Below are 11,788 nucleotides of genomic sequence, written 5' to 3' on the forward strand. Positions count from 1 at the left end.
GCCGTACGGTCCAGGGGCAGTACCTCCGCGGCCCCCCTGGCGTGCCGTCGGTAATCCCAGAGCGGACAATATCTCGGGAGGGACGCAGTCGCTTTCCCTGCTCGGCCGATGTGCGGGCTATTGCCGGAGTGAAACCCCGCAATAGATAGTGTTTCCAAAGTAGTCTTACCATCCTATATTGCTGTTGTTGTTGCTCAATTTCATTTCATGACTATTTACCCATATAACATTTCTTGATCGAGTAACATTATGCATGTTTTATTGTGACTTTGTTGCCAAGATGGATTGTCAAAATTCTTGTTTCATTGTTTAAAATGTATCCACTTTCAACAAGAAACCTCTTACACTAAAATCTCCTACTACATTTTGGTGTGCCCTTGGTGTATTTGTTTCTAGTATCATTTATCCTTTTCTATTGGTATGCGCCAAGAATGTGAAAACGATGGTAAAAAGTTTGCTTTGCAGTGATATGTATTTCTAGTACACTGCAAGAAAGCATATGGGACTTGTGATGATATCGTACGATGATATCCGAGCTGCTCCCCCAGTCTTGTATCTGAATATTCTGATGGTACAAAAAACTATTATTTTTCAAAGTATATTCTGTGTGGACGTGTATTTAGTCCCACTTTAGTTATTTGTTGGGTAGATCTTAGATACCTATACAGGATCAAAACAATCCAAATAATACCTTTCACCTAGCCATTTTGGGTGAGATAATGAGCTGTTACAAATTGTATAAGAGTAGACCTGACCCATAACCTTTGTAGACGAGGGGACACTGCAGCACGTATTCATTGGGACTTACCATGGGCCGATCGTGGTGTTTGTGATTAGATTTGAATGAATTTGAACTCTTAGCCTCACGAGAACGTCAAGGCCCAAACGGGAGAAGTATGTGAGGACTCGTGCGGGTGTGTGTTTAGTTCCACATCAGTTATTCGTTAGGTAGATTTTGGATATCTATACAGGATCAAAGAGCCTAAATAATACCTTCTGACTAGCCATTTTGTGTGAGGTCTTAGGTTGTTATAATCGACACGCAATATGTTGAGCTTTTCTATCAACCTTATGGATATTATAATAAACTTTTGCGTAAGTAGGGAGCCTTAGGAAACCTTAGCCCATATGAGATCAAGGTAGCATAGCCAAAAAAAAAACAAAAAACAAAAAAAACAAACGAAAAAAAGCTCGATATAGATTAGAACTAGAAGCAGCAAAACAAACTAGGAGCAGGAATAATTAAAACTTAGAAGGAGGATAAGAACTAGAAGTAAGAAAAAAATCAAAACGAAAACAAAAATCTATTCCGCTTCCGGTTCTGATTACTGAATGCACCCTAATTCTTACACGCAGAAGGATAAGATGTTAGATGTACCAATGGAACTGTTTACATAATGAAATAGTATATTCCAACCCTTTTGCTTAATTATTTACATACAAAAGTACATGATTGATATGTGGAATAGCACCGAGTCGAAATTATCCCTAATGTGCAGAACAAGTCTTTTTTCTATGGTTATGATAATCCGTCGTTGAATTTCAACTTGACATCGACAATGAGACACCGGTCCGGGTCGGTCCAGAGTCCAGACCGGTCTGGGAATGAGAAGACTTGGAGATCGAGGATTCAGTGGCCGTTCATCTCGGATCAGACGGTGCGTAATCACTACCGGTATCTTCACAAACCCTAGCCCTCTTTATATTCCCGGGCCTTGGCTGTTCCTCGGCCGAAGCACGCGAGTCCGAGCGCTTCAGGAGGAGCAGAGGGGAAGGCCGCGGCGCTTAGGAGGACAAAATGGTTCGATTTTTTTCAGTCCTTGTCTCGATCCAAATTATCCAACTTATAGTAGCAATATTAACTTGTGCTGTTTTTTTTTCCCCGATCGATCGGGGTTTAATAAAGTTTGCAAGCTTTGCCACTTGATCTAGATTTTTGTTCGCAAGGCTCTGAAAATTTTCTTTGCAACTAAAAGTTCTTTATTAGGTTTTATATGAAGTTTTTCTTATTGAAATCTTTTTGTTTTGGGTTGTGAGACATTCATTATCTATGGAGGATTATTTGGTTGGTTATTATCTTGGATCGATCACATAATGCTTTTGTTTTTTCTTTTCCTTTCTTTAAACCGAAGAAGAAAAATGAAGTAACTGAACAGCATGTATGCTTAAATCATTTGCTTTTTTGAATTGCTTGCAAAATCTTCAGGGCATTTGGAAGCAAAGATTTGTTGCTTTCAAAATAGAGTGAAAATAGAACCAGAGAATGGCAGAAGTTTTCTGCAAATGCTATCTTCCACATCAATTTCTAGTTAACCAGTTTGTCGAGAAAAAAAAAAAAACAAAGACAGCTCTAATGCCACATAGGTCCTGAACATGGGTGGGATTCATGATTTTTTTTTTTTGATACATGCAACTGTAGTTGCTGTAGCTTGATTTGTGTGTGTACGTATGCATGTCTGTGTTTGGAGAGTTTCAATTGGGAATTGTAAGAACAAAGACCCTATTTAGTTGGATCCACTATAGGAGGTGATTTCACTTGTTGTTTTAACTATATCCTTATGCTTATTTCATTCTAAATATGCTGACATATTAAAAATGAATGAACATACAATTAACAAAAAAAAGCTATTGATAGAATTTTTTCTTACTTGTAACTTTGCAAACATACATGTATTGTTCGTACTTTCTCTCCTAACCCCCTCTCTTAGCTTCTCTTCCCTACTTCACATTCGTTGGACTAACATTAATAACAGAAGTCTTTTTTTTTTAATTATTGGTGGGGATACAGCTTAATTTTTATTAATATGGTTGATTTACAGCTTATAAATAGACCGTCCAAATCATGGGTAGGTCAATTATAGAAGGAAACTCAACATTGTCAATAATGAACTGAAATTTTAGATGAGGTATGACATCTAATGAAAACTAAAACCAGTTTATGGAAATAAGAAACCAAATATATGATAGAAACCAAATCCAACAGAAAATGACACAACATAGAAAATTTTATAATGATATGAAAGTATTAAAATCGCATAACATTTTTTTTTGGGGTGGGTGGGGGTTGAAAACTCTGAGTATGATCGTAACGGGGGGCAGGGTTGAAAACACTGAGTATGATCGTAATGGTGAACTAAGCTGATGCAATTACATAACTTGAACATTTGCCACAGGCGGTAGCTATTGGCAGCTGTCATGTGTTTTAACCTCAAAGTCCACCAAGCATTTTTCAAGGAGTATCATAATCATGTGTATGCAAGAGCGTTCACCTAGTTCTAGCAAAGATAGAATAAGATATGCACAACCATAATACTTGCCAATTATTGAAGGCACACAAAATCAGCTTTCAGTGAAAAAAAGGTTCAAAACTATAGTAGATTCGGAGAAGGCCTGAACAACATAAAAGATTCAACCAACTAAAAGCCAAGGATGACACACCTTATAGCTTTAGATATGCATCGTAAAACCTAGACAAATTGCAGCTGTTAGCATTACACTTCCTGTTTCAAGCAAACCTGTGCAACTTAGGAAATGGATTGAAATAGAAATGATGACTCTGACAGTATCCAGATCTTAAAAATGAATCCCAAGTCACAATCCCTCTTGTTGATCTCAGCTCTATCATACACATTCTTCCTAATGCCCTGCTTAGGCCTACTACTAGCCCCAAGAACTCCCATGGCCCATACTTAATGAGAATCACCTTCACAAGCTACCTTCCTTCTTGCCTATCTAACAACCGCCAGAATTTGCGTATACTAGCTGAATTGAACTTCAACAATTATTTACACCATTATATGAGCATGCATTAATTTCAGAAGTCATATAAACTCCAATAATTTGTCAAGAGGCTGAGTTGAAGCATAGCTGAAGTATATCTAATTATCATCACAAATACCTAGACAGCTCAATATATTTAATCATAGAGACTGAAAATTGAGGCCACTTGGTATATAGACCCAATTTCACTATACAAAACCAAGTTTATCTCCAGATTGAAGTACATATAATTTCTACCATAGCTGAACTGACATGTTTTCATGCTTATATGATTTCTATTGTTTTTGCAAAATAAGTTAGATTCTTTACACATAGACATTGCTTTAAATATAGTCTGCTATACATGTCATGTATTCCTTTTACTATGTGCATCTAACTAAAATATTCAGACTGAAGAGCCAAACATATATCTTCTACTTAGATTTATTAGAATTCTCATATCTACCTAACCACGAGAAATGGATGTTGAGAACAAAATTATAATCTCTGGAAGGTTTGAAAACTCACCGTAATGTGAATTGATATCCCCTATACCGAGGCGTATTGAAGCCTATCCAGGTATATAGTACTGTACTGTACCACAGTATTTCAAACCTTCGTAAACCATGAGGAGATGCATAATGCAGTATGCACTGCACTGAGATTGTAACTGATAAGCTCCCATATTGCTGTATTTTAAACCTTGATCAATGGCTTTGCCAATTTGGGATCCTGCCAAACCAAACTCCTCTAAAGCACTGGGTGGTGGCTCAATTCTGGGACCTTCATCTGGATAATACGTCCAAAAGAAGACCAGAATATCAATAAGAAAATGTAATAAAGTACCCGAGTAATGCATTTCTTTTTCTAAGTTTGATTAGCAAAATTCCTTACTTCTTGTAGTATGTACCGACCCCAGTGCGCCATATACTATAAACTATACCTAAATCATAGCTAGCCAATGTTCAGCAGAAGAATATAGCAGAAACCTAGTGGAAGACACTTTGTGAAGGAAAAGAAACTACAATCTGCTCAGCCATCAGATAGAAGTGCCATTTTATAGGCAGTAAAATCATTTGGTTTCAAATGAAAGGCAATTTTATTTCTAATTTTCTACCATGAGAAGCATTAAAATTAAGGGAGAAAACTACAAAAACTTGCATAAAGCATATATTTAGATGATTTTTTTAAAACAGAGGACTATAGGAAAGAATACCATCCAGTAAGCACCAAAGTTGGCAAAACCAGTTGCCTTTGTAACATGTTTTTAATATTTCTTTTTTGAAAAATATTTTTATAGTGTTTAACAGGAACTAGATGTGTGAAGATAAATGTGTTGAGCATGTAATGCAAACATGGAAACACGAAGAACTGAACCATCACATCTCATACATGTATCTATTTAGGTTCCTTTCACCTACTCATTCTCTTCTCTGCCAATAACTTACAAGAACAAAGCAAAAAATTCTGAAAGGAAAAAGATTGTCTTTAAGAGGTAACAAATACTCATGGCACTAATACAATGATTTGAGCATGAAACCATATCCTTGCATCTACATGCGCATAAATTTTTTTTGACAAATCCATGACAGAAACCTAAGTATTTGTCATATAGTAAATGTAGATTCTGAAAAGAATATTTTCTATAACAGAATAAAAATAAGAAGTCTATGATCAAAGAATGTGTATCCACTTCACTAAGTACATGGATCTGAGGATGATTGATCAAGAAATAGTAGAAATAAATGGATGCATGAATCCAAGCATGTCTCTAACAAGTTAAAAGATATGAGCATAAATCCAAAAAGGAAGAAAAGACAAAGATCCAACCATTGGTAATTGACCATTCATGTTTTCATGATAGATTAATGTTAAGGGGTGCGCGGAGGAGGAGAGGAGGGGGTGGATTAGGGCTAGAACCGTGGAAATCCACTTCTATACTTAGGATAGTATTAGGGTTAGGGAGTAGGGTTCTGGAAGAGGGCTATGGTAGGTGGAGGGAATCTCATTGTTAGGTTTTCTGGATAAGGAAGTCTAAAGAGCTAAAGTAAAGGGTAAAAAAGGAGGAGGAAAGAATTGAAGAGCAAACCAGCGAAAATTGGGGCATCAAAGGGTTGCCGGAGTGCCAATCACAGTGTCAGAACCTAAGTGAGGAGAGCACAGGTGAGGAAAAGAAGAGGAGATAATGGTGAGAACTCGGGATTAGATTAGTATATCAGGAGGGAGTGAGAAAACTTGGGGCTTGAGTATTTGGGTGCAGTCAAACCACCCCAACCATGCCACTTGAGCCGCAGCATCTCATCCTGCAGCCAACTTGGGGACGACCTGAGTTGCTGCATCTCAGCGCATTCCAGCAAGTGTAGTTGTAGCGTACAGAGATATATGTCTCAGAATTTGATGCTACTGGACCATCTGTCCAGTTCCAGTCAAGCAAACAGAGATATATGTCTCAGAGTTTGATGCTAAAAATGTGATGGTTATTGCAATTTAGCAATAGCTGATTTTTCTGATTCAGAAAATGTATGATGGATTTAATTGTTAATCAGACTTGGCCTTATGCCTCCAAAAAATTAGCTAATAAGATGTCAAGGCTATACCATTTTACTAGCACCATCAAATGATCCTGGAACTTGCGTACTTCTTCCTTTGAGCATTGTATTGTGCCAATGTATTGATCTTATGTTAGAAGGGTAATATATCTCTTCAGTTCACCTTTTTGAAGTTCTTTTTGATCAGCTCTTGCAGCTAATTTAAAATAATATTAACAAGTGGAATTGTTGAGCTTTCATGTTCCATCTTCCACAATTATTTTATCCTTATTTATTTTTGTTTATGTTTAGTAATATTTGTATAGTGAATAGCGTTCTGCATTTGTCACTTTAGGGACCAAAAATTTTGGAAGCTAAGACTTCTCTCATAGTAATAATGCATTATGATTAGAATACAACTGGGGAATATATCCTTGTTAATGCCTTCATTTAGTTGTATATTGGTTGTCTTTCTGGAACCTAAAGCATTTGATTAGCCGCTATTGCTCGCTTCTTAAATGCCTTATGAGCTACTTAGGAATGCAATGAGCACAATATGGTGTCTTATTAGCATACAACCTCTTGCGTTCTGTAACCCCTTATTTCATTTTAGTTTTTCTTTATTTTCTAGTATTTGGCTGTAAAGTGGCCTTTTATTTGATGGTTCAGAAGTAGAGCTATGGGTTTTCCTTACTGTCTAGTTGAACAACAATAGGGATACTCCATAAGAATTATCAGAAATGAAGATTTTCTTGAAGCTTTAGGTCGTCACCGATGGCCAATCTATCATCATTTTCCTTCTTGTGCAGTTTGAATTGACAAATTAACTAGTAATTACTTCTAGAAAGCATATATTTTTCAAATCATACACCATAATCATATCAGGTACATATTAGATACTAATATTCGTCATATATTTCTGGGATACATGTCCGATACTTGTACAAGTTATCATATTTTTCAAAATTTAAGAAACACTCTGGGTACTTGGTGGACATATGCAGGATACTTCCCTGGTTCCTCCAAATATGAGGGTGAAGCTGTTTACTCTCTTTTCCAATGTTAGCCTTTTAATTGTGAATATTCCATTTTATAATTTTAAGACATTAAAATTGAAATATGGAGTATGGTTTGTTGTCTACAAACTTGAATGATAATTATATGATGAGCTTATTAAAGTTGATGTTATATTAAGTATGGACTGTCCTATTATGATAACCTACTGTGCTTTATGGATGCTTTTTTGCACACGTGCGTACAAACACACATACATACATACATTATATGTGTATGTATGTATACATGTATGCAGTTAATATATATCTATTAATGTATCCTAGCTATGTCTTATCCTATTTTTCAAGATTTGTTATACTGGCATATTTGTGGGGTGCCATGTTTGTATCCGTCTCCTTCATAGATTTTTTTTTCTGGTACTCTGTTGTGTTGCTGTCTAATTCACAGTTCCTTGGTTTGCCTTTCAGGCTAGGGGATTGAAGAAGCATTTGAAGAGGCTCAATGCCCCAAAGCATTGGATGCTGGACAAGCTTGGTGGTGCTTTTGTAAGTCTATAAAAGCTCAACCTGTCTTCTTCTTCTTCTTCTTCTTTAATCAAAAAAAAAATTACAGAATGCTCTCTTTCTGTGGGATACTTACTGAGTGAATTGACTATCTTTTAGGCCCCCAAACCATCTTCTGGCCCACACAAGGCTCGTGAATGTTTACCATTAATCCTTATCCTAAGAAACAGATTGAAATATGCTCTTACTTACCGTGAAGTCATTGCAATTCTAATGCAACGACATGTACTGGTTGATGGAAAGGTCAGGACTGACAAAACCTATCCATCTGGTTTCATGGGTATGCTTCTTATTCTTCAGTTGTCTTGTCACATACATAGATTTTTTTTGAGATAATATTGACTTTTTACTATTTATATGGAATTTTAATCTGTGATGTTTAGATGTTGTATCGATACCAAAAACAAATGAGAATTTTCGGCTTCTTTACGACACCAAGGGGCGTTTTCGTCTCCACTCAATCAGAGATGAGGAGGCTAAGGTCTGTATATGATTTCTTATGATTGTGCACTAATTCATTGTTACAATGGCTAGGATTTTCATGCTTTTCTTATATATGCAGAGGAACTTTTCTTTCCCCTTTCTCACAAGTTGTAGTTTAGAGTTAGCAAAGGGCCATTGGTCGGTGCAGTGGTAAAGGCTTGGGCTGACAAGTTTAATAGCATGAGTTCAAGTCCTGAGGCAGCCACTCCATGTAAAAAAAGAGCTAAAAGTTAGATCTGTCCCTAGTTCGCCCGTCGGAGAACCTCAGGCGTGGGAGTGATAGTGCTTAACTTGTTTAACTACAAGTGCAATCACATTGGCTAGGATTCAACCCATTGGCTGACAAGTGCAATCACATGAGTTCAAGTCCTGGGGTAGCCACTCCATGAAAAAAAAAGGCTAAAAGTTAGATCTCTCCCTAGTTCACCCATCGGAGAACCTCAGATGTAGGAGTGGCAGTGCTTAACTTATTTAATTTGATCCAACCCATTGTACGCCAGATTGGATTACTTGTTTTATAAATGGTCAGGATTGGGTCTGCATTTTTTGACCTGTTTAATAAACAGGTCGAGTTCAAGGTGATAGATTTTTGACTTATATATATCTGATCCAACCTGATTGCTACCCTTACCTAAGTATGTAGTTTTTATGTGTGTCCTTGCTTCCCAATTAACCTATAGTGTTTCAAAATGAAAATTGCCTGTGATCAGTGGCTCCCAGTATTAACTTTTCCATCAGCTATAATCATTTATTCGTCTTTGTATTTCTCATTGAAATGGCTTTCTGTGCTGTAGTTTTTGACCAATCAATACTTTTTTCAGATAAATTCATAAACTATCTAAAACTAGTGTTTAATGTTATATCCCATATCTTGTCTTTTTGAAACAACTAAGGGATGAATTGTTTCAGAGATTCATGCAGAGATATGTTGATGCTGAAATAATTTTAACTCAGACTACAATATAATACTTTTAATCAAGATATCTTTATTTAACATTGTCTTAGAAATCCATTTTTTTCCACTTTGCAGTTCAAGCTATGCAAGGTCCGGTCTGTTCAGTTTGGGCAGAAAGGCATTCCTTATCTGAATACTTATGATGGTCGTACAATTCGTTATCCTGACCCCCTTATCAAGGCAAATGACACCATTAAGCTGGATCTGGAGACTAACAAGATTGTAGATTTCATCAAGTTTGATGTTGGAAATGTTGTGATGGTAACCGGTGGAAGGAACAGGGGCCGTGTTGGTGTCATAAAGAACAGGGAGAAGCACAAGGGTAGTTTTGAGACTATCCACCTCCAAGACGCAACCGGTCATGAGTTTGCAACTCGCCTTGGCAATGTCTTCACCATTGGCAAGGGGACGAAGGCATGGGTTTCCCTTCCTAAAGGCAAAGGTATCAAGCTCAGCATCATTGAGGAGGCTAGGAAGCGACTTGCTGCCTCTGGTGCAGCTGCCACTGTCTGATCATATTGCTTGCTTTCATATTTTGTCTGGGATACTTGGAGTTCTTTGTGGACGTGTGGGGGGATGTTGCAAATCCTTGCATCTGATTTTGGTAGCTAAACTTTAATTTAGTTTTCTTTGATTGGCAGCTAGTCTTTGGTTGTGTTTTATTACATCTGCTCTTACAATAGTTTTCATGACTTTTGGTTATTTGTGTTTATCTTATCCTTCAGCAATTTGGTGATGATTATATCAGTTAAAATTTGGTATCAAATGTGCTGTTGCTGTTTACGCTTCTAATTCTAGCTGTTTGTACCTTTTCATTTTTTGTAAACAAACGTGTGCTTGTAGTATGTGATAGCCATTGACTGGTGCTGCTTGCAAAATTCTGAGTCAACTGTGGTTGCTTTGTTCTACAAATTGCTATCATGGAAATTACTGTGTTCTTGGGGCATGTCTTCATGAAATTGTGCTTTATTTGTTACATGTATCCAAAAGCTTTGTGAGAAGGGAAGTTTGAAACAGATCTGGTAACTTCCTTGATGATTTAAAGTGCATTCAAATATGAATACATTTTGATTTAATGCTTTCCATAAAGTGCCGTAAATTTAGATGCTATCCTGTTTGTGTTCGATATTAGAAAATCAAATGTATGGAGCTGGCCAACAATCTTTAGCAAGGTTGTCAGCCATTAGTAATTTTTCCTAGATTGGCAACCAGGCAAACAACTGGATTTTCCTGGGCAGCGGCATCGATTACAACTGCTTAACCCAATAGGAAGAAGTGCCACATGAGTTTTAAGTACCAGGATTTGATCGAGCAGTTCGAACTTGAAGTGCCTCACAATTAATGTTATTATGGATTGGATGGAGAAGTTGGTCGGTTAATGCCTTCCATGTAGAAATAGTTTGAAGATGGCAGCTGTGCCCAATATGAGGGAAAAGTTTACGAACGGGTCCTGGCCATGGGTCAAGCCAAAATCTGAGCCTAGGCCAGTCCCAATGGTGATTGTTAAGCTAAAATTGTCTGTGCATTGCACAACAGAATTCTAGAAAGCAGAGGCAGATGCTTTGATATATCCAGATGTAGAGACAATGAGTTCCCTTTGGTAATGTTTTCGAGTTATGATTCGTTTTCAAGGAAAGGCAGAAGGCTGCAAAAGTCTCAATCTCCATTTCTCAAGGAGGGCAGATTCATTGATTTGAGATCTCTGATCTCGAGCACCTCTTTCGACTGTGTTGACAGCAATTTTTTCTAGTTGATGAGACAATGACCGCCTAAGATATCATGCGACTCATCTTCGGATGTGATCAAGGTGCTTGATGAACTAGGAGAGAAAGACAAAAGATAGGGACATGGAGTACTGCAAGATCACTGAGAGAATTGAGTTCGCTAGCACGAGACATCCTCCTAGGGTAGTTTGCCTTTTCATCCTGCAAGTTCTGGTCGACCTTGTTGATTAGAGAATGCCAATGGTCTTTGGAAAAGGGGCGACTATGACGACCCAACCCCAGATAATTATATGCAATTCCTCCAATTTGCTATGAAATATGTTTGATAAAAAATTCCTTGGCTATGGCCATTGCCAATCATAACTAACGCAGATTCAGAAATAGTTGTTAGTAAGACCATAGATAAGCTTGAAAGAATGAAGAAAAGTTCATCTGTTTTGAGACACTGTGTTGAGTCTATGCAAAATAGAGAGGTATCATCTGCAAATTGGAGCAAGAAAGTGCATTCACCAATAGTCCTGAGATCGAGACCAGTAATTAAGCTTACCAACTGCACCCTTCAAGAGGATGTGACTGAGCACATCAATGATGAAGGAATAGATAAGGTGATAGTGGGTCACCTTGATGCAAACCTCTTTTATGGCTAAAACCATCTCCCAAAAGCTTTTTCAAAGCCAAGCTTAAGAAGTACACTATTAAGGTTTCTCGACTTCGAATAGATCATCTCACGAGCTGAGACAAAACTATCCAGGATAAAAA

General features: G+C 37.3%; 1 protein-coding gene across 1 annotated transcript; it reads left to right on the forward strand.

Annotated features, from left to right (window-relative positions):
* The first annotated feature begins 1,658 nt into the window (after positions 1-1,658).
* On the forward strand, positions 1,659-10,194 carry LOC103722283 (40S ribosomal protein S4-3-like). Its single transcript, XM_039130799.1, has 5 exons — positions 1,659-1,801; positions 7,772-7,849; positions 7,967-8,147; positions 8,251-8,348; positions 9,381-10,194. Exons 1-5 carry the CDS (start codon positions 1,799-1,801, stop codon positions 9,816-9,818), a joined length of 798 nt encoding a protein of 265 aa, XP_038986727.1. The 5' UTR covers positions 1,659-1,798; the 3' UTR covers positions 9,819-10,194.
* The last annotated feature ends 1,594 nt before the right edge of the window (positions 10,195-11,788 follow it).

Source organism: Phoenix dactylifera, chromosome 1, assembly GCF_009389715.1.
Source record: "Phoenix dactylifera cultivar Barhee BC4 chromosome 1, palm_55x_up_171113_PBpolish2nd_filt_p, whole genome shotgun sequence".
Classification (NCBI taxonomy): Eukaryota; Viridiplantae; Streptophyta; class Magnoliopsida; order Arecales; family Arecaceae; genus Phoenix; species Phoenix dactylifera.